The sequence below is a fragment of the Dipodomys spectabilis genome, unplaced genomic scaffold, assembly GCF_019054845.1.
Source record: "Dipodomys spectabilis isolate Male_0828 unplaced genomic scaffold, ASM1905484v1 ptg000234l, whole genome shotgun sequence".
Taxonomy (NCBI): Eukaryota; Metazoa; Chordata; class Mammalia; order Rodentia; family Heteromyidae; genus Dipodomys; species Dipodomys spectabilis.
This window is the reverse complement of record NW_024870911.1, coordinates 7731463-7755071: the sequence shown is the minus strand read 5'-3', so window position 1 is coordinate 7755071 and position 23609 is coordinate 7731463. Positions and strand designations below refer to the sequence as shown.

The following is a 23609-nucleotide window of genomic DNA, read 5'->3' as shown; positions in this document are numbered from 1 at the left end:
AATAACAGTAGCTGACAATAAAAGAATACACAAAAGAACCATTGGAGTTTCTCTTTAATCTTAATTATATTTTAGTATGAATCATTTCAAGTTAGAAGTGAAATCTTCTCACTTCATCTACTTTGAAGATAGCAAGAGCTATCTAATCTTACCTTTAAGATGAGGTTTCTCACTGTGTAGTTATCACATTCATTAACACTGATAACCAGCACCTCTACCTTCCCATAGATACCCCTCTTTTCTGGCCAGTAGAGTACACATTTCTGGTGGGGGAGGGGATGGGGAGAAAAAGAACACAGCAATTATTAATGGATGTTGTTAATGTTGGAATTCTTTTCACTAAAGCACCTCAAAAGATTTTTTTATCTTTCTTCATTAAAAATCAATGACCATAACCCCTGTTCTCACTGTATTAATTCGGGTGCCCTGCATTTTGTATATACATTTGTCTAATTTGGGGAGAGGAAGGGAAATAACAAAATGCTGAAACAAGGATACAGGTCGATCCATAACAATGAGATGTACAAAACGCTATGTTGAAAATGAACTTTACAACTTCGGGGGTGGGGGGGGAGGGAGGAGCTGTGGAGGTGGGGAGGGAAGGGATGGTAGGGGAAATACAAAGGAGGAGATAACAATGCTCAATAGGAAATGGACTCATTACCTTACTCATGTAACTGTAACCCCTCTGTACAGTATTTTTACAATAAAAACATATTAAAAATCAATTACCAATATTTAACATTCTCTTGACTAATTACCTAGCAACTGTTCTGCATGCTAAAGTCATGCAGGAAATTCATCTGTACTCAGCACGCACAGTTTCCTTAATCTATTATAATAAAAAGTACACGCCCACATTATAATAAAAATATCTTCCACACTCTGACCCTTCTTCAAATAAAGTGGATCCTTTTATCGTTCTTTACACAGGCAAACCAGACTGATGGCTTAGTGTTAAGACTGACTTAATGTCAAGCCTCCAAGAAATCTTTTTAAAATACAGTTTCATAATCCACATCACATGTTCACGTATTTACATGTGAATATTCTGATGGCATTTACCCACCCTAGTTCCATTTTCACATATATACCTTGACTAAAACTATGAAAGGGGAACATGAGTTAAGATGTGTGGTACTGCCGGGCGCCGGTGGCTCACGCCTAGCTATTCAGGAGGCTGAGATCTGAGGATCATGGTTCAAAGCCAGTCTGGGCAGCAAAGTCCGTGAGACTCTTATCTCCAATAAACCACCAGAAAACCAAGTGATAGAGTGTTAGCCTTGAGCTGAAGAGCTGAGGGACAGCGCCCAGGACCAGAGTTCAGGCCCTGTGACTGACCAAAAAACAAAACAAAACAACAACAAAAAATATGTATTGTCCTCCTAAACTGACATGTTGAATTGAAACCTTTCTGTATAACTACTTAAAGTTAGTAATGATAAAAAATAAAGAAGAAAATAGACTGGAAAAAAAAAAACAGAGTAATATTTCCCTCTGTAAATCTATGAGCTGCCAAATTTCTAAAATTGTCAACATTTGTTAAAGGTACTCATACTGACCAATTTTGCCTGAATTCTTTCAGTGGAGCATCAGTTATTCCTAAGCGCTTATCTGTCTGGGCACTGTATCTCCTGAATGAGACAGAGAAGAGTGAGTGACACATGCTCTCTTGTCCATTCCAGGCTTCTGGGAAGGTGGCTCTCAGAACCTATAGACTGCCAGGCAGAGCTCATCATTTGCATCCTGACTCTAAGCAAGAGTTGGACAGATGTCTGCACGTTTGTGATGAATAGATGTGCTGCTGCTGCTATCCGAGCTCCTGCATCCTCTTGAATGTCATCTTTGACTCCTTTTCCCAAAAGCAATTGGCAGCCAGCTCCCAGCAGACAATGCAGTGTGACTTGTTCATTCAAACAACCCTTAATTAGCATCCCATCTCCTTTCTGAGATACAATAGCTTATTTTTATATACAAAATACACTTCCTGCCTTGTAGAAGTAGAATAAGAGACCCAATAAAAGTGGGTGCTTTTGAACATAAGATTGGAGAGAGGTGATAATGTCATTGTTTCAAGGGGTTCAAGTCCATGTTCAACTTATTATTCTTGAACATTTTTTTAGGTATTTGGTGTTGTAGTGCAAAAAGTGATACAAAAGATGAGAAAAAATGGAATTCTTGGTAATTTGAAAGAGTACTCTACATAGAATATAACCTTAATTTATCACTATTGTTCTGAGACCTGTCTTTATTCTTCCAGTAAAATTATCTATTTGATTGAATCAATAGAATGGAGGAATTAATAATATGGAAGAAAGAGGGCTTTTTTGAGAAAATGATGCTTATCTTGTGCAAAATTATTGTACTTGAATAGAAAGATTGTGGACTATAACTAATTTATTATAATACATAATTTATAGCAAAAGTAGAATGCAATACAGAGCAATGCAAATGTATTTTTATGAATTTTCTTTTCTTTGACTAGCCTCTGTTATTCCTACTAAGTTAGGGGTCTTATGTTTAAAAAGAACATATAGCTAAGTTTAGTTGCTTGAGATAAAACACCCAATTTTTTCTTTTGGCCAAACTGGGTCATGAACTCTGGGCCTGGGCTCTGTTTCTGAGCTTCTTTTGTTCAAGGCTAGTGCTCTACCCCTTGAGCCACAGCTCCACTTCCAGCTTTTTCTGAGTAGTTTGTTGTATATAAGAGTCTCATAGACTTTCCTGCCCAGGTTGGCCTTGAACTGCAATCCTCAGATCTCAGCCTCCTACGTAGCTAGGATTACAGAGGCATGAGCTAATGGTGCCCAGCTTTAAAATACCCACTTTAAAAAAGTTATTTGCTTTTTAGATTCTATACATTTAACATCAGAGATGCTTGCTCTGTGAGCTAAGATATGTATCATTATGTTGAAAATAGCTTGGGTAATAAAAGAGATCATTTTTAAATGATCATGTAAGAGGGATAGGTTGTGGGATATTGTTTAAAATTGCTATTGCTATAGGAAATTATTCTTATCGTTCCGGCTCAACATTATTCATATTGATACAGATTTAGTATTAAAAGTAATTTCACCCTTTGCCCTTTGGTCCCTCCATACCTCTTTGATAGGCAGAGAAGATTGTAAATCATATTATTTTATCATTTTTATTTTACAGTACCAGGATTTGAACTCAGGGCCTAACACTTGCTGGGCAGGTACTCTACCATTTAAACCGTGTTTCTAGCTCTTTTTTTAAAAAACAAACATTTCAAGTAGTGTCTTGAGTTTTACTGGGGGCAATCTGGAATAGAATCCTTCTATTTATGCCTCTCAAGTAGTTGGGATGACAGGCACTCTTTTATTCTTGGTATAAAGCACAGATCCTCTTGAATACCTCATGCTGACCCCTGACTTGAATGTGACTTTTCTAGGCCCAGCTCTAATCCCCCCTTCCAAATTGCCTACAACTTTGAACAAACTAATACATTTGCTTTCTTTCTAAATTAGAACAAAATATTTTATCTATCCCCTCTTTCCTTCCTAAAGTCAATGACTAGAGATTTTAACCTTGGCTATATACAGTCATGAACACACCTCTGGCCATACTCACTTCTTGCACAGTAACCTACTTTTTCCCCACCATCAACAAAAGATTTGAGGAGGTGATCCAGGGCAGGGGTGAAGAGGAAGAGGAGAAACCTGAGAGCTCTTTGGCCTTGGGTAAGTTGCTTAGCCTCCCTGGGCTCCGGGGCTTTTAGTCTAGCAGGTGATCTGTATTCCAAGGACTGATATCCAGGCACAGTATTAGTACTCAGAAAGTATTAGTCATTTGCAAGGTCATACAGCCCTGTTTCTAGACTTTCTATGTATTTTGAGAAACTTCTTGAATTACCTATCTTGATCTGCTTTAATTACAAGTAATAGCGAATGTAACTTTTCCTTTGGTGCAGTTAGAATTCGACAGCAAATTTGATTTTTGTTACTAATTTTATTAGAAAAATTTGTGTTCTCTTTTGATGTCCAATTTAAAGCGGTTAATTTTGTTTTTGTTGTTGCAATGTTGGGGTTTAAACTGAGGGCCTTGTACTCTGACTCCAGAACCACACCTTCAGCTCTGACTTTTGCTCATTATCTTTGAGACAGGTGTACTCCCAGGTGAGGTCCACCTGTATTAGGCATACTGATAGCTAGGATAATAGGCAACCCCAAGGCGCAGCTCTTGAGAAGGGGATATCATGGACGTTTGTTTATCTCAGCTAGCCTTGAAGCTTGATCCCAATAATCTCGGCCTCTAAATAATAAGATTACTGGCATGAGAAAGTGCACATGTTTGAGTCTTCGTTGACACATAGTAATTATACATATTCATGGGGTATAGTGTGATACTTCAATACATGTGTACAATGTATATGGATCAGTGTTGGGATAATTGACATATCCATCACCACAAGTATCATTTCTAAAAAAGATATACTTTATTTTAAAACACACTTTACTTGTTATTGAATAGCTATTTCCCATCTGAATGCATGTCAGATTTCATAATGAAATCTAAGGCAAACATGACATACAATTAGTAAATATTGCAAAAAAAGGTCTTGGAATGTGTTTAATTAAGCAATGGCATCTATAGGAGCTGTCATTTGACTTAATGAGATAATTATTATCTTTAATTGCACTCATAAGAGTCTTTTAATTTGCCACTTGTAAGTTTAAAATATTTATATTAGGGGAGGCTGGGAAGGGAGGTGAAGGGTAAACAAAGGAGGAGGCTGCAATGCTTGGTAAGAAATGTATGCATTTTCCTGCCCATGTAATTGTAACCCCTCTGTACAGTATGTTTTCAAATAAAATAAAATAAAATAAAATAAAATAAAAAAAATATTTATATTAGGCTAATAATAATAATAATACTAGCATAGTGCTTTCTGTTGTAGAATTATGTTACCCATATTAAAATATTACTTAATTCCTTCCAGTATCTTTGCAAGGTAATAAGCCATATTTTTAGTCACACACGATTCTTTTCTTTATTGTCAAGTGATGTACAGAGAGATTACAGTTGCATAAGTAAGTTAATAAGTGCATTTCTTGTCAAACTTGGTACCCCTTCCCTCATTTTTCTCTGACTTTCCCTCTCCCAACCCTTGCCCCCAAGTTGTATAGATCATTTCCAACATATTGTTTTCTGTATATTGCTGTTGCATTGGTCTCTTTGTTTTTCCTTAAACACACCAGGAAAGAGATTCAGGAGATTTTTACTAGCTGATTTTTCTGCCTCATTCCCTTGTATCCTTTGATCATAGATGTCCACAGCCAACACTTGATTTATATTGCAAACTTACTTAACATACCTCTCAAACCTGTCTCTCTAACCTTGCTCTGTTTTTTTCTGATAGCATATACCACTGATACTGATATACTGCATTTAATAGTCACATAGATATATTATATACAGTACATACACAGCTATCACTGTATATAACTATATCTGATGTTTATTTATTCTGTGCAATTTGTTGTGTCTCCTCTCATTAGATTTGTAAAGTGCATGAAGAAAGTAGTTGTGTTAGTTTTGTTAATAAAGATGTGATCCATGTGTTTGCATTACTGCTGGGCAGTAGAACATTGGTAATTGTTAAGTGAGTGAACGAATGAACACAAATGCACACAGCATTGTATGCTTTTCTTTTTAAAAAAAAGGACAATGCCATGCAGATTAGCTAGAGAACTTTAGCTATTGAAGATGATGGTATAATTGAGATGAGGCTGGAAAGCACTTTGGACAAACATTATTTCAAAACCTCACATCTTCTAGTCAAGTAAATTCACATCTATGAATATATCTTAATGAAATAATCAGAGGCATGAATAAAAATGGTAGCAATCTAAGCATCTACTATTAAGGAAATGATTATACATGTATAGCACATTTACATAATGAAAATGTGGCTGTTTTGTTTTTAAATAATGCTTTGATCACTCAGAGAATACTCAGAACATGTTAGGAGCAGAATACATAATACAGTACAAATCACAATTTATTTCCTTTGTGTCATTCCTATGCCTTTCCATGTCTCCCTCTACCACCTGCCTCCTCCCTGTCTCTAGATTCTTTAACCACTTAATAGAAGTCACCATCCAAAAGTCTCTGGGACTTCTCAAACTTGAAAAGAAAATCTCATTTTCTTCTTTACTGGATCTTCCTGTAACTCCCCCCTGTCTCTGCAAAACAAAACAAAAAACAAAACAAAACACACACACACACACACACACACACACACACACACACACACACACACAACCAGGTTCATGACATCCCAATCACTCACTCCAAAACTAAAAATCTGGAAGCAAACCCTCATTTAAACCCTCATTTACCTTTTTCTCATTTAGTCAGAACAAAGTGTTGTGGCATACTTTCTAAGTCTATTCTATTTATCAATATACTCTGCCATAGCTTTAATTCAGTACTTCTTTTCTTTTCTGGCCTGTTCTATCACTGCTGAAAATATGTCTCCTTGCTTTTCTCAAACCCAAACCCTCTATCTTGCCATCAACATACACACATTACAACTTACTGATATATAAGGTACAATTTCATGGCATACAAATTACATCATGCCACTCTACATCGAAAAGATTGTTAGAGGCTCTCTGTTGCCTGTCATTGAAACCAGATTTTTTAAAGCATAGTTCTCTTCTTTTCAATATTACCTTTTCCAGTATCATTGCCCTTTACTTCCTACTACACCATGTGTGCTCCAGACACTAGGCAGCTTAATTCAGGCACACTATGTGCTTTCTTTTTTCAAAGAATTGTTTTTATTTTAAAGATACTGTACAGAGGGGTTACAGTTACATGAGTAAGCTAATGAGTACATTTCCTTTCAAGCATTGTGCCTTCATGTGCTGGAGCTTTGCTGAACTATTTTCTGGGCATCTGTTCACTTTAAAAAATATTGTCATCAACAAACTTGGAATGTGACTTAGTGGTAGAGTGCGTGCCTAGCATGCTTGAAGCCTTAGGTTCGATTCCTCAGTACCACATAGACAGAAAAAGCTGGAAGTGGTGCTGTGGCTTAAATTGTAGAGTGCTAGCCTTGAGCAAAAGAAGCTCAGGGACAGTTTTCAGGCCTTGAGTTCAAGTCCTGAGACTGGCAAAAAGAAATATTGTCATCAAAATAAATATTTTTCTATAGCTTTTTCCCATAGGGAAGGAAAGGGAAGAGGGAAGAAAGGTTAAAATATGATTCCTTTATATGTTGTTTTGAGCTTGAACTGTTTACAATGGCGGACTAAACGAATCAACAGGAAAATGGGTTTGATAGCACTGTGCTTATGTGTGGAGCTTAATTGACATGAAAGATGTAAACACAGAGGAAGAATATGGTTGTGTCCTATCTTAGGAAGAATCTTCAGGTAATTCCTGCACGTTATGAAAGATAAATCTAGTATTTGATTTTTCTAAGCTCATTAGTGAGTCTCTTGCTTGCCTTTGAACATCTTGCTTCTTTGTTTAGCCCGTTGTTCTGCTAGGTCAATGCATGCATGTGTGGTCTTGGTAGTTAAAAAAACATGAATGAAAATATGGATTCTATCAGTCACTAACTTGGAAGACTTAAATGAAATGGCTCGAACTCAGAGTTTCAATTTTCTCATTTGTAATATAGAAGTACTAAAACCTACTTTATAGCATGAGACCGAGAATGATCTGAATTTATGTACAGCTGGATTTAGTGCATTTAGCTAATAAATAGCTGTGGCTAGAAGTATCTTTCACAGTCTGTAATAGAGTCAACATTTCCATCTACTTCCTTTCTTTCCAAGAGGAATAAAGATGCAACACAAACCACACAGAGGTAGTCAGAAAACTAACTCCTTAGAAGTATATAAACCCTTTTGCCATTTTCACGTGGATTTTATTCCAGCTTGATAAGTTGTAGACATCATATCTTCTCTAGTGATAGAATAATTCATGTTAAAAGACCATGATGAATTGGAACATTGTGCTCAATATTACTTTATTTTTGAAAGTAATTTTTTTGAGTTTTTTTTTTCCCCTCAGTGCTAGCCTGGCATTGTCTCTTAGCATTTTTGCTCAAGGCTAGCACTCTACCACTTGAGGCACAGCTCTACTTCTGGGTTTTTGGTGGCTAATGGGAGATAAGAGTCTCATGGGCTTTTCTGTTTGGGTTGGCTTTGAACTGTGATCCTCAGATCTCAGCCTCCTGAGTAGCTAGGATTATAGGCATGAGCCATCAGTTACTGGATCTTGTTGAGATTTATTTAGAAGAAGGTATTCAATTTTTCCAGCAATGAAATCTCTGATCATAATATAAAAATAAATATTTTCAGGCCTATTTTTTCATGTTTTTGCTTATTCTCACTTTATAAAAAGTGGCTGGGAATACTGGGATTATTAAGTTAAAGATGGCAATTTACTTATTAGAAAGTAGAAAGGGGCCTAAAATAAGTATGTACTGTGGGAACTTTCAAGATAACTTCATATTTTTTGAGGAAATGATTTTTGTCTATTTCAAACAATGAAGCTTAGCACAATTGAAAGTTGGCATGTGTTCAGTAAACAGCATTTTCCTGGTAGTGTGAAGACTACTGTGAATTCCCTTTTAGCTATGTTTCTCACTATCATTTTGATCTGTAAAACATCAAAGTTCTCTCTAAAGTATTACATTAATATCTTTAGAAAGTCTGGGCAGAAAAAAAATTAGTTCTCTTAAAGGCCAATGAATACTTTTTAGTCAAATATTTCTTGTGTAAGTTTTAGATTCTTTTTGTAGGAAAAAATAAGTAGCAGATAACATGTAAAAGATGCATAACCTAACATATTTGACTTAGATGCTCCTAGAAGAATTCTGGCTCAGTGGTCAGAGTACCTTCCTCACATGTCTGAAGACCCAGGTTCGAGTCCCAGCACAGAACAGCCAGAAACAAAAAGGAAGGAAGAAAAAAAGATAAGAAGTACTAACTGGTATAAAAAACAAACACAAAAACCAACCAAGTTTCCATCTTAAATGAATCCTTTATAACACATGGTGCTTTTACATACACAATATCTCTTCTATAACAGTAAAGAATGTATATTTAGAACTTGCCTAGAGATCATACCTCATTTTTTTCTTTGAGTTTTGTGATCATAACAATCACAGGGCTGTCTTCCTGCCAAACCATCTGCCAGAAGTCATTCACGGTGTTGATCATAGGACCCTGAGTGGCAATGAATGCTTTCTCCTTGCCACTATAGCCCTAGTTGGAGTAAAGAGACAAAAAGAATGGGGTTTTAAGTTCAAGGTTCACAGTGCAAGTTTAAGCGAAAGGTCTTCAGACTAAAAATAATCATGTAAGTCCAAAAACAACAGATTTCAGCAACTTTGTGGAGTCTAGTATCAACACACATATGATATTTTTCCATCAAGTCTAGTGTGGTATTTGGAGACCATAGTAAAGAGATTCACAGGTAGGGAGGGTTTATTGTAAAGGACCTACTACCCATATTGATATGACTACAACAAATACACAGAATACTTACTAATAAGTAAATTAAACTTTATTCTGAGGTGTTAAAATTCCCATTTTAAACAATAAGTCAACATGTTTAGCAGAAAGAATTTTTTATCTTACCCTAATATAATTTGCATTAATGTAGGTGCTCAGTGAGTCAGTTATGTTTTTTGGTCTCAAACACACTCTGCTGAGGGGATCTAATAAAGAAAGGAAGAAAGAGTATATTAAACAGATGTGCTCTTTTAAAATTCCCTAGGATGACAATAATAACAAGTAATATACTTGTAAAATTTCATATAGTACTCTGAGTGGGAATAAGAGATAACTAAAAATGTAAGATGTCCTGACACAGCCAATATGTACTATAAAATTGGCTTTAAATAAAATTACTATTAAAGATGATAAGAGCTCCAATTAATTTCAGAAGATTAAACAGTTCAATGGAAGAAGATGGTATAAAAATATAGCCTTTAATTCCTTGACATTCCTATAGACTAAAGATGGAGTCTAGATCACTCCTGCTTAGAGATGGGCAGAAATGACAGACTCACGTCTAACTCACTTCTATAGCTCACTTCTAACTCATGACAATGTGCTAAAGTGACAGAATGTGACATGTTTAAATGGTAGATTTCTTCTTGCTCCACTTTTTTAAAAAGTTTCATTTTTTTATTATTTTTTTGTGAAAATACCGTACAGAGGGGTTACAATTACACGGGCAAGGTAACGAGTACATTTCTTATTAAGCATTGTTGCCTCCTCCTTTGTTTCCCCTTCCCATCCCTTCCCATCTCCCCCCACCCCCTGCCAAAGTTGTAAAGTTCGTTTTTTGACATAATGACTTGTACATCTCATTGTTGCAATGGGTCCACCTGTATCCCTATTTAAACAATTTGTTTTTACTCTTCCCCTCCACAAATTATACCAGCATCAAATACAGTGAAAGCAGGGGTTATACCATGGGGGAGGGACATACAAAGCAACAAAGAAATCATCTTATAAATATATTAGAAACAATCGCATGAAAGAAAAAAAAACATTTGAATCCTTATCTTGGGGTTCATTTCACTTAACATCAACTTACCTGACATTTTCTGCTTGACTCAGACATATACTAGTTATTGAAAATAAGGGAAACCATGGGACCTATGTTTCTTTGGGCCTGGCTTACTTCACTTAATATAATTTTTTCCAAGCCTTTCCATTTCCTAACAAACGGGGCAATGTTATTGTTTCTGATGGAGGCACAGAATTCCATTGTGTATATATACTACATTTTCTTGATCCATTCATCTACTGAGGGGCATCTGGGTTGGTTCCATATCTTAGCTATGGAAAACAATGCTGCAATAAACATAGTTGTGCTGGTAGCTTTAGTATGGTCTTGTTTGTGATCATTTGGGTAAATGCCCAAAAGTGGGATTGCTGGGTCATAGGGGAGCTCTATGTGGAGTCTTTTGAGGAACCTCCATACTGCTTTCCAAAGTGGTTGAACAAGTTTACCTTCCCACCAACAATGCAGTAAGGTTCCCTTTTGGCCACATCCCCTCCAGCATCTGTTGTTATTAGAGTTCTTGATTTTAGCCATTCTAACTGGGGTGAGGTGGTATCTCAATGTTGTTTTGATTTGCATTTCTTTTATGGCTGGAGAGGTTGAGCATTTCTTCATGTGTCTATTGGCCATCCTTCTTTCCTCTTTGGAGATGTTTCCCTTTAAGCCTTTAGCCCACTTATTTATTGGGCAGTTGTTTCTTTGAGGATTTGTTTTTGGGGGATTTAATTTTTTGAGTTTCAGGTGTATTTTAGATATGAGACCCTTGTCTGTTGTATGGCTAGTGAAGATCTTCTCCCAATCTGTGGGCTTTCTATTGATCTTGCTAGCCATGTCCTTTGCTGTGCAGAAGCTCTGCAATTTCATGCAATCCCATTTGTCCAACCTTTCTTTGATTTGTTGTGTTTCTGGGTCTCTATTAAAAAAATTTCGGCCTGTGCCAAGGTTGCTCCACCTCTTGGCTTGATTTTTTTCATAGGAAATTATCATGGCTTGAGGCTTCTGGAGTAGCTCATGAGGCCCACATGGCAGAACTGAGGGGGCCTGTAGCTCAAAGCCACGTGGTGAGCAGACTCTTCTGTCAATCACGTCTTCAGCTGATGATGTCACCAGTCAACATCTCAACTAAAATCTTACAAATGACTCTAAGCCAGAACTACCCAACTAAACCCCTAATTCCTCTGAGATAAACCATTACATTAATGTAAGCCCATTACATCTTGGGGTAACTTGTTATATGTGAATGAACAGGTAGTGTGAAGACCAGCCAAGAGGCAGTTACAAAACACGAGTGACATTATTATTGTCACTGCATTCATGTAGCCTTTATGATTTCTATTTGGCATGTCATTCATTGGAAAATTTTAAAACTAGACTTAATTTCTAGTACAATAGTTAACCATCACTTTTCATTTTCTAGATTTATTTCCCTTAGTAGAGAAAAAAGTTTATGTCTTTTAGAATCTACTGATCATCAGAAATTTCCACAAATGTTTTAAACCACTCAGGTTTGAACAGAGGCCTACTTCCTTCAATTTGTACAATGCCTCTGATGTGTATGACTTACTGGGAACTCTATTTTATAAACTGCTTAGAAGTGGTTCCCTGCTAAGCTAAATAACATTTATGTTGGAAGTTTGTCATTTCTAGTAAGTTCCAACTATTTATGACTTTCAAAGTGCTTTTTTACTTTGAAAGCAAGAATACAACATGCAGTTGAGTAGAGGAAAGTGTAATTTCTAATTTTATAACTCATTAACTTGGACTAACAAAAAGTGGGGAATAAAAAAACCTGTAACATCATCAACATTTTCATCATAACTGTTAGGATTTTATGATTGCTATGCATTTAAGTTTATCTATTACTCTGATTTGCCATTATAATTCTTTTCTGAACAAATATGCATGAATTATAGGTAACATTTCATATACCATTTATGATATATCTGGGTAATATCAATAACAATCATAAATATTATTTGAACACTATGTTTTTTTCTTTGTCTTTTTCACTTATTTCCTTCCTTTCTTTTCCTGTCCTTCTTCATTTCTATTAATTCCTTTCTTTGTATCTACTTTTTTCCTTCTTCTTTTTTCTTTCTTTTCTAAAACTACTTTTATTAGCATGCATCTATACTTTTTTCTTTTTTTCTTCTCAACATTATCGCACACAAATACAGATCTGTTTTGCCAAATGTGTGTATATATATATATGTTCCACCAAATTTACATTTATGAAATGTCTGTATCCTGATCATCTCAAAGTATCTGTTACAATCAGTTTTCTGTTTAAAAGACGAAATGATACCTTATTCTGATATTTTGATTTATGTCATATCACATTTTGTCCAAAAGCTATTTTGTGCTTAAGATTTCCCCCTCAGGAAGATTTTTAAGGTTTGCAGTCCAGATAAGCAATGGATTAGGAAACCTTTGCCGCTACTAATGAAAGGAAAAGCCAATATTGTAAAGAGGGTGGGTTTCATAGTTTCTAGATAAATGGAAAATGGGAGGAAAGGAAGAGCTTGACTACACTTTAAAGCAATCAGGGGTCAAATTCATTGCACACAAGAGAGACAACTCCAGGCTTGCATATGTTCCAGTTAACTAAATTATAAACAAGAGTTCCTTGGTTAGATTGAATGTACTCGGAATGTGCAATTACCATGTGTGTCTCATGGCTATCATATTGGAAATGTATACTATTCCATTGATGTCATGGGCTGAGCCAAGCAAAGCAAGATGATACACTTTAAGAACCACATGGACAACAGAAGAGAAAGTAAGGGTCATGAGCAACAGTGATTTCTTCTCCATAAAATGTGTCCTTATTTTCTCAGATTTATTTGAGATGAAAAGATGGTTCACCTGTGTGTAGGTAGGGAAGCACATTACACACTGACACTTGTTTACTATCAGTTAGAAGTTTGCTAGTCATTTTGCACATGTGATCGTTGCATAGCTATGTGTGGGAATCCCTTAATATTTTAAATGTTATGATATAATATATGATATAATAATTTAAAGGGGAATTATCACTACCCTCTATATTTTAAAACAATGATAAGAGTAAATTGGGTTTTTCACTTTTGTCAATAGCATTTGGTATTTCTACGAATCAGTTAAGTGCTCAGAGAAAATGTACTTGGCATTCATGATCATAATACATTGTATGCTAATAATTTCATATTGATATATTATAGGGGTTGTTTTTACATTTGCCTTTGTGATTTCAGGTGTAGAGAGATCTGAAGTAGTCCTGAGGTTTGAACTCAGGTCTTAGGCTTGGTAGGCAAGCACTTCAGCCATGTCCCCAGCCCTTTTTTTTTCAGAGAGGAGCTTGTATTTTTCCCTGGGCTAGCTGGGCTAGCTGAGACCATGATCTTCCTCCCTGTGCTTCTATCCTAGCTGTGATCACAGGTCTGAACCACCATACCCAGCTTATTTGGTTGAGATGTATCTTGGTAACATATTTTGCTAAGGATAACCTCAAATGGCAAGCCTCCCAGCTTTGCCTCCTGAGTAGTTTGGATTATAGGTATGAGATAATATGACCAGCCTGGATAGATATATATATTTTTAATCACAAATAGTTTATGTTATTTTGAAATAACCTAATACAAACTTTATTACTTCTTTGCCATTCTGACATTATCTTGAGAGAAATATTTATAAATTATTGCTTCTTAGTTATCCATGTATCTGCAGCCAGATGGCCCCAAAATTTTACAGCTCTACTATTGTCTACAGACTGTCAAACCTTAAAAAAAAATTGAGATTATGTGTGGCTATATATAGGCCAGGTTGGCCTCGAACCTGTAATCCTGCCTCCACATCCCAGGAACTGGGGTTACAGGTATGTGTCACAGTGTCAGACTGGTAGGTAACTAGTCAAACCTAAAAGGGAGTTTATTCATGCTGTTTGAATTTTGATCGTGTGGTATTTATCTATTTGTATTATATAAAGTCATCTCATCTTAGGTTCTAAAATAAACCATAAAGTGTAGTTTTGCTTATCATTTCCATCTTTTCTATTAATTTTTCAAGCAAGAATGTGGCTCATCCAAACTGCATCTCCTAAATTGTATTGTGTGGAACAGGCCTGGGTGGAGTGTTCAGGTACAGACATTTTCAACAGAAAATCCATCATCAGTAGCGTGAGTTGTCAGCACAGGTGATCGGTTCCAGGAGTCCACCCAGTTCTGGGAATGGAACAGCTGACACAGGTCTGTGAGCAGCTGACTGATAACATTTGGGCAGGAAGTAGAGAAGGCTGAACTTTGAAATAATCCTAATAAATGCCAAATCCCTCTGAAATGAGAAGATGTATAATAATTGCAATGGATGCACATTCCTGGGTTATTTAATAGTTAGTATATGTTACATGAAGATATTGAAGTGGAAGAAGAGGAAGAGGAGGAAGAGTAGGGAAAGGTGGAGGAGAAAGAGAAGATCAGTTTATCTGTGAAGCTCTTTTACTCTCTTTAGTCAGTTGTAGTTCTAAAATACATTCAATGGTGACTATGTCTTTAAAAAATTGTGTGTGTGTGTGTGTGTGTGTGTGTGTGTGTGTGTGTGTGTGTGTGTGTGTGTGTGTGTGTGTGTGTGTGTGTGTGTGTACCGGGGCAGCATGCTCTCACTTGGCTTTCTGGCTCAAGGCTAGTGCTCTATCACTTGCAATATTTGCTGGTTAATTGGAGATAAGAGTCACAAAGACTTTTCTCCCTAGGCTGGCTAGGAATCTTGCTCCTCAGCTCTTAGAATCCTGAATAGCTAGAATTACAGGCCTGAGCCTCCAGCTCCTGATTTTCATCGGTGTCTATTTCCTAAGAAAACAGATTTAATTAAAGTTACAGACTAATGTGAAATGTTTTACAGTAGAGAGACCTGAGACATGTGTTTCTAGTTCCACCAGATTGAAAAGCTGGCAAACAAGATTAACAGTAATTCTTTAACTTCTTTGATTTCAGGGCACTACTATTAGCACAAATATGGAGAATGTATTAGGTACAAATATGGAGAATGTCTTAGGTATCTTATGAGTGAGTGACTGAATGAATACTGTTTCAATGTCAGTACTTTAAAAAGCCTTTCTGGCTTCTTCTGTCCAGAGCTACTACTATGGATTTTGTCAAAACCCCATCTATCTCTGGATGTTTGGTGATAGAAAATGAACTCTCTCTTCCAAAATACTTCTACCTGCTTAAGGCAGAATTCATCACTCAATTCTCTCTGGTCCTGTAGCATGTAGGGCACATCTGTGTTTCAGCTCTTAAGACATTGAACACACTTTCTCACTGACATGGTACTCTCTCTGCCCTTGACCAGACGGCCTGGGTGCTCCATGTCCTGGCATCCAGCCCATTGCTTGACACTGATGAATTGCACAGCGCTAATTTTTTTTTTTACCATGAACAAAGTTTATAGTAGTAATTCTCAATGTGTCCTGATACCAGCTGCATTTGTTTGCTAGAAGAAACTTAAAAGTCCTTGGGGCTGGCACAGATTATGTGATGCGTATGCACTTGCGCTACCATCCCCTACAAAGCTGTGCAAATATCATCATATTCAGTTGGATAATATCTTCATTATCCCTCAAATCAACTCTTGACCACTTAGCAGTCATTCTCTATTTCTCTCAATTCTTGACAATCACTGATGCCATTCAAATTGAGTTGTCTTTTTTTTGGGAGGGGGGATGTCTGGTCGTGGGCCTGAACTCTGGGCCTGCGCACTGGCCCTCAGCTCTTCAGCTCAAGGCTAGTGCTCTACCATTTGAGCCACAGCGCCACTTCTGGCTTTTTCTGCTTATGTGGTGCTGAGGAATCAAACCCAGGGCCTCATGCATGCAAGGCAAGCGCTCTACCACTGAGCCACCTTCCCAGCCCATGAGTTGTCTTTTTCATATTGAGCTGTAAAAGTTCTTTTCATGTTCTACATACAAATCCCTTACAAGGTACATGGTTTGCAAATAGTTTCTCTGTTTTCTTGGGCTGGCTTTGCAGTTTCTTGGTTTGTTTTTTTTTTGGATCCAGTTGTGGGGCCTGAACTCTGGGCCTGGGCGCTGTCCCTCAGCTCTTCAGCTCAAGGCTAGTGCTCTACCTCTTGAGCCACAGCGCCACTTCCGGCTTTTTTCTTTTTGCTTATGTGGTGCTGAGGAATCAAACCCAGGGCCTCAGGCATGCAAGGCAAGCGCTCTACCACTGAGCCACCTTCCCAGCCCCTGGCTTTGCAGTTTCTTGATGGTTGCATTTGAAGCACAAAACTTTTGAAGTCTGATGAAGCTCAATTTATCTTTTTGTTGTTGTTGCTTTTATTTTTTGTACTAGGCTGTGTAAATTTCTCCCTTCCTCCCTCCCTCCCTCCTTTCCTTCCTCCTTCCTTCCTTCCTTCTGTGTACTGAAACTAGGGCTTACACTCACAGCTTTTTCATTAAAGGCATATGCTCCACTACTTGAACCACACCTCCACTTTTGGCTTTTTGCTGCTTAATTGGAGATAAGAGTCTTCTCATTTTACTTGCTGGTACTAGCTTCCATTTTTGATTCTCAGATCTCAATTTCCTAAGTAGCTAGGATTATAGGCACAAAATACTAGAATCCAACTACACCTGCTTTCTTTCAAGATTTGTAGCTTTCAGCTACATGTAGGTATCTGATCTACTTTGACTTAGCATTTGGGGGTAAGGTATAAACAGGATTCAACTGTTTTTTCTTTTTCTTTTCTTTTCTTTTTTGTTTTTTGCTTCTTGATATCAAGCTGTCTCAATATAATTTGTTACAAGTAGTCTTCTGCATCCATTGAATTCTTTGACACTTGTGGTGAAAAAAACTGCCCATGATGTGTGACCAAAGTTTCTTAGGAATTTGTATCTACTGGAATTGTGTGTTGATTTTATGGTTATGTGGTGATATTATGATAAAAATAATATTAGATAAAATTGTTAATTTCAGGTGATTTTAACATAAGTGGCGGTAACTCCAAATGTGGTGTGCATATATGAGTGTTCCATGGTTTAGAAATGGTTTGGTAGAGGTCATTGGAAAAAGGCTTGTTCTGTACTTTATAATGAAAATTATTAAATCAAGAAACTTACTTGGCAAAATGGTCTTATAACGGTTTTTAGTTCCATGACGTGGAATGTCAATTTCTTTGGGATCCACAAAGTTCATTGGTATTTCCTGTAAAAACAAATGACTATCAAATTGGTATATCTAATTCTGACACAAAGCAAATCCTCATAGGGGGCCATTTGATCCATGTTGCGTTTGACTTCAAAGCAGTTTATAAAACAGACAAACACTCCTGGCTGATGGACACCCTTCCTTTTATAAACACGTTGACTGCACCCTGTCAGGCTCACTTCTAAGAGACAGCACTTTATATTAGAAAGTATTATATGCAGTTATTAAAGAACTTAAAATGCTTTTCATATTTTTTAAATTATGCTCTGCTGAGCAACTTCCTTTTAACAATCATTTCATTAAGCTAGGTGCTATGGTTTCACACTTGTACTCCTAGATAGTCAGGAGGCTGAGACCTGAGGATTGTAATTTGAAGATAGCCTGGGCACAGAATCCCAGGAGGCTTTTATCTCTAATCAAGCAGCAAAAAAGACAGAAGTGGAAGTGTGAGTCAAGTGGTGCAGTACCAAAATGCACAGCCAGGTGAGAAGGAGAGGCTTTGAATTCAAGTCCCAGTACTGGAACCACAATTTTTTTCCCATTAACTTTTCAGGCAGGTATAACATTCCCTGTGACTCCTAAAGTTTTTCTCAGTTCTTTTTTTTTTTTTTTTTTTAGTGAAAGCAGGGGTTATACTGTGGAGTTTTTCTCAGTTCTGAGTTACCAAAATAACCAAAAATCATTGTGTTCAGTAAAACAAAAATGTTCATGTTTGATGCTTTGACAATGGTAAATCATTTCTGGCAAAGCCTCAAGTAGGCAATATCTTTATTCTTTCCTTCTCTTTCATTTCACCTTCAGTTGAAATAAGAAAATCATCCTGGCACACCCATGGGTACACACATAGATAATCAGCTATGTCCCTGCGTGACTTCTCTTCTCGATCTTCCTTGTTGTTCCTGTGGGTCCTTTTAGTGCTCTAGTCTACAATAGTTTATTTCATAATTGAAGATCTATCGTCAGTTTTAAAAAAGAATCCTAGTTATGCCTCTGGTTAACTGAATGAACACTGACTGGTTGTTTCTTCTCTCAGGTTCCATTTTTTTCACCTATAAAAAAAACAACACATTACAAAAGCCAACTTTATAAACTCCACACTTGTCTTTTAATTCAGACAGGTAACAATAGTTTGTGGAGCCAAGAGTAGATCTGAACCATTTAGGATCTCTTGCCATTTCCTTGGCTGCAAATGTCTGCACTCACCATATAATGTCTAATTTACTATATTCAACCAGCATGGCTTAAGATGTACAGATGACTGAAAATGTGTAGAGTATCTAGCATATAAATATTCTCTGTGGACAACCATTAGACCTAAGAAGGTTTAATCTGATTATGTGTTCTCTGGTGTCTATATCTTATCGTGCTTTAAACTAGCACCAGCAATATTGAGTCTAAAATGGTCCTCATCATCATTTTGAACCCACTTTTGGGCTTTCTTCTTTTATTCAAAAGCACCAGGCAAATTCTGTTGCTCAAATTAAAAAATAAGTATCATTCTTGACTTCTTTATCTTTCACTGTCTCTTTTTATCTTACTGTCTCTTTCACCCAATGAAACCTACTTTTTGTAAAGTCTTATAGATTCTTTTCTTAGTTCCACAGCATTATCTCTAGAGCCTCCAAACTGCTTCTGTCTAGGACCATCTTTCTAAAACATAGGTTAAGTCTAGATGCCTAAATACATATTAAGACTTGTGGGATTTAGACTGGTGTCATCTGATAGTTCCGAGGCTTTCTCTATATCCTATGGTGACTTCAATGCTTCCAGTTACAGCAAACAATTTTAAATTCTCTGAACAGCAGCAGCAAGGGACAAGGACATTTCTTTATTCTAAAACTATCTGATCAAATATTACAAACTCAGTTTCAACTTAGACATGGTATTGTAATACTTAATCAATCATTGTCATGACAGGGGGTGGATCCGAAATCATTAAATTCTACCTTTTGAAGTGTAACTAATTTGTTTCCTGTAAGCTGCTTGTGTATAAGGCAGTATCATTTCCACATGATATGGAAGAATAAATAATCAATAGCAGGCTCACCATGAATTCACTTTGGAGTAAATGTGAACTTGCTACGACGTCCCTCAGCTGTGACCTTGTGAGAATTCGACTGGCTGATTGCAGGTACTCCATAGCTACTTTCTCTCGAGGTGTTGGTACAGCCACAAATGGTTCCACATTCCCCAAGCTACTCATGTCCAATGTAAGCGACACATTGGATCCTCGTCTACATAAAAAAGTATGTTGTTAGATTTAAATATCACATGAATTATTTTGATCACACAAATTGGTCTTTTTGTACATGCATGCAACATGACAAGATTTTTACAGAAACAAGTATCAAATATATTTCTCTTTTGGTATGGTATGACTGCAAACAGTAGTTTTGTGTCTTTATAGGAAATTGTCAATTTTATTGTGCAGATAACTCTGAATGGAAAATATTTACTATAATTTATTAATGGATATACTTGTTTCAGAAATAATAGGAAGACTATTAATACCAAGTAAAGAATTTAAGGAAAGTGAACATATTTGAACTGAGAAATCCCATGGAGTTCAGTATAAAACAGTATAGTTTTCTAATGTTTTATACATTCTATAGTGTATCTATATATGTTTCAAAATATGTATATGCCTTAAATAAATACAATTTTTAAAAAATGTGTCAATTAAAACTCTATTGTAGCTCAAATTATTGCTATTAAAACAGAATTTAAGCTGAGTGCTGGTGGCTCATGCTTATCCCCCTAGTTACTTAGGAGGCTGTGATCTGAGGACTGAGGTTCAAAGCCAGCCTGGGCACACAAGCCCACAAGATTCTTATCTTTGATTAATCAACAAAAAACCAGAACTGAGGCATGGCGCAAGTGGTAGAATGCCGGCCACGAGAAAAAAATCCAAGTGAGAGAATGAGACCCTGAGTTCAAGCTCTAAAGTACAAGGAATATAATGAACAAGGAAAAATGTAGAAGAAATAATGCAAGCAAATTGCTCATTAAAAATTAATCCTTGCTTATTAAATTTTGGTAACAATGAACAAAGGCCTAGTTAACTCTCACCTTTTGCTTCTCTGTAAGAGATTTATTTTAAGGAGACCTTAAACCTCTAAAATTGCTTTTCACTGAGATTAACACTTTGAAATCAATGGATATAATCTAGGCATTTGCCACTAATGGAAAATACATCCTCGAAGATAAGCTATTTATCTTAAACTTTTCCTTTATTATTGAAATCCATTTCTCCTGAGGTTGAAACAATTCCCGAACACTTCACCTCAATGCCTTTGACAATGTCTCAGAGTTAATTATAGAGTTAAATTTGTACACAAATGTTGACCTTACAGACAGCATTTTCCACAAAACAGCTTTATTGTATGCTAAGTACTCTCCTGACTTGGACCTGAAATATGGTGGTATGATGTCATTAACTTAGGGGAAAAAATCTTTGCTTTTATTAATTCTTATTTTCAAGCAACAAACAATATTTAGATTAGTTGAAATAAGACAAATTTAGGAACTCTAATCAGAAGAATCAATTTAAAATATTTGGAGATTAAGTCATATCTTGTACTTGAGAAATCTTGAGATTAAATATACACATATTTTAATTATAATGTTTTAATATCATAAAACAATAAATGTTTATTAATTTGTAAAATTAAGAAGTTTTAAAACTAGAATTAAAATTTCTCCTACATATGTATATGTACACACACATATATGTATAAACACACACACACACACACACACACACACACATATAATTTGTCAGTCGTGAGGCTTGAACTCAGGACCTGAGCACTGTCCCTGACCTTTTGGCTCAAGACTAGCACTCTACCACTTTGAAGCACAGCACCACTTCTGGTTTTCTGGTGGTTAATTAGAGATAAGAGTCTCATGAACACTCCTGCCTGGGCTGGCTTTAAACTGTGATCCTCAAATCTCAGTAACCAAGTAACTAGGATTAGAGGTGTGAGCCACCAGCACCTGGTGCTCTCTCTCTCTCTCTCTCTCTCTCTCTATATATATATGTATATACACACACACATATTACTAGCATTTAAACTAAATGATCAATGGCAATGGCTTGTTTTAATTTTTATATTTTTGATTAGAAATAAAGATACTTTCTTTTCAGTATTGGATTGGGAACTCGGGACTTTGTGCTTGTTAGGCAAGTACTCTACCACTGAGTCATATTTCTTGTCTTTAAAAAAACTATTTATTTTTAGGATAAGATCTTGTTTCCTGCCTAATGCACCTGAGCCACTATCTGGCTACTTTCAGCTTCTGTCTTTGTTGGGATCACAGGTGTGAACCACTGTACCTAGCTTCCATCTGTGAAGATGGAGTCTCATGGACTTTTTCTGCCCCGATGGCTTTCTAGAGAGCTGGGATAGATGACAGGTGCATACTACTGCCACCAGCTATGGGTTGAGAAAGGGTCTTGGAAACTTTCTGCATGAGCTGGATCCCCATCTCAGACTCCCAAGTAGAAGGATAAATATATTTTCATTAGTTATTCATAAATCCTTACCTTTGAGAATTTCCTGTTCATTTTCTTTTCTGATTTTTGTACTGTGGTGTTAATACATTTATTATTGATTACTAGGGTGTCTATATGTGATAGCAATCGTTTCTCATGCATGTCTAGGTAAACACACAGTTTGTGGTTCCTTTAAAACATGAAGAGTTGTTTACATTTTATACTTTCATTCAGTTAACATACTAATCATTTATTAGTTTGTGGCACTGCTTTAATGCATAAGAATTCTCCTTGAAAGTGTGATTTATTTATTTATGGATTTATTTATTCATGTATTTATTTGCTTTTATGAGACAGTCTTACTCTGTAGCCTCGGCTGGTCTTCAGCTTAAATCCTCTTGCCTCAGCCTCACAAATGCTGAGATTATAGGCCTGCACAGGCTGACATAGTCTGACTAGGTTTTTATAAAATTTAATCTTTAAATCTATTTGTAATTTATTTTGAAATATGGTAAAAAAAAAAATTCTTGAGGTCTATTTTCTCCCAAATAGGTTGTCTACATTTCTAACCCATTTTACCAAAAAATCTAGGGGAGGAATATTTTCACAGATATGGGAATGTTAGGCTTCTACTAGCTATTATTGACTAACAGTCTGAGCAAGAGTGTGCGCTTGTTCTAATGAGTGAATAAGCAAAAACACTATGAAGGTAAGAAACAATTAGAAAAGCATTTCAGAAACAAAATAAACATAAATTTAGGAGAGATTCAAATGAGAACAGAATTTAGAGAAAAATTCATAGAAGTAATAAAAACATTTAGGCCTTTAGTAAAAGCAGAGTATGGGAAAGTAAGAACACAATCTCCTGTTGAAAGCATGTCTTCTATTTTGTCCCGTAATTGTGGACAAACTGTTTAGCCTTTTTCTGCCTCACGATAGCAGTTCGACGAAAGGAACATAATAAAAAGCTTTATCAAAAACCTGCCACAGCACCAATTATTATTTATGCCAAAAAGTAAATAGGAGGGAGGAAATTCAAAAGATACCAATGCAAACAATTGAAGGAAAAAGCAAATTCTTGCGGAAAGGTAAAAGGAATGCAATGTACAGCAGTGTTAATTACAATTAAGTGAAAAGGAAAAACATGTATAAATATTATGGGCCAGGGCCACACAGCAGAATATAAACAGCTCTGGTATGAAGCTCTTCAGCTCTGCCTCACAGCCCCTAATGGCCAAGAGGTGGGAAGAAAACACAGCTAAGAATACAGGCACATTGCGACTGAGTATTGGAGTTACTCAAAACAGGCATTCACTTTACTGGCCCATGAGGGCTGTATCACTGGAGGGGAGAAGCTGGCTTTAGGAAGG

General features: G+C 36.4%; 1 protein-coding gene across 4 annotated transcripts in view; it reads right to left on the bottom strand.

Moving 5' to 3' along the window:
* The window catches only part of Ptprr (protein tyrosine phosphatase receptor type R), a 213882-nt gene that overhangs the window by 20429 nt on the left and 169844 nt on the right, over positions 1-23609 (bottom strand). For all 4 annotated transcript variants that reach the window (XM_042698790.1, XM_042698791.1, XM_042698792.1 and 1 more), the window contains 5 exons: positions 19792-19978; positions 17657-17741; positions 9627-9706; positions 9114-9251; positions 153-263 (listed from right to left, as the gene is read on the bottom strand). In XM_042698790.1, the coding sequence (XP_042554724.1) occupies positions 153-263; positions 9114-9251; positions 9627-9706; positions 17657-17741; positions 19792-19978 (601 nt within the window). The remainder of the gene's footprint in view (positions 1-152; positions 264-9113; positions 9252-9626; positions 9707-17656; positions 17742-19791; positions 19979-23609) is intronic.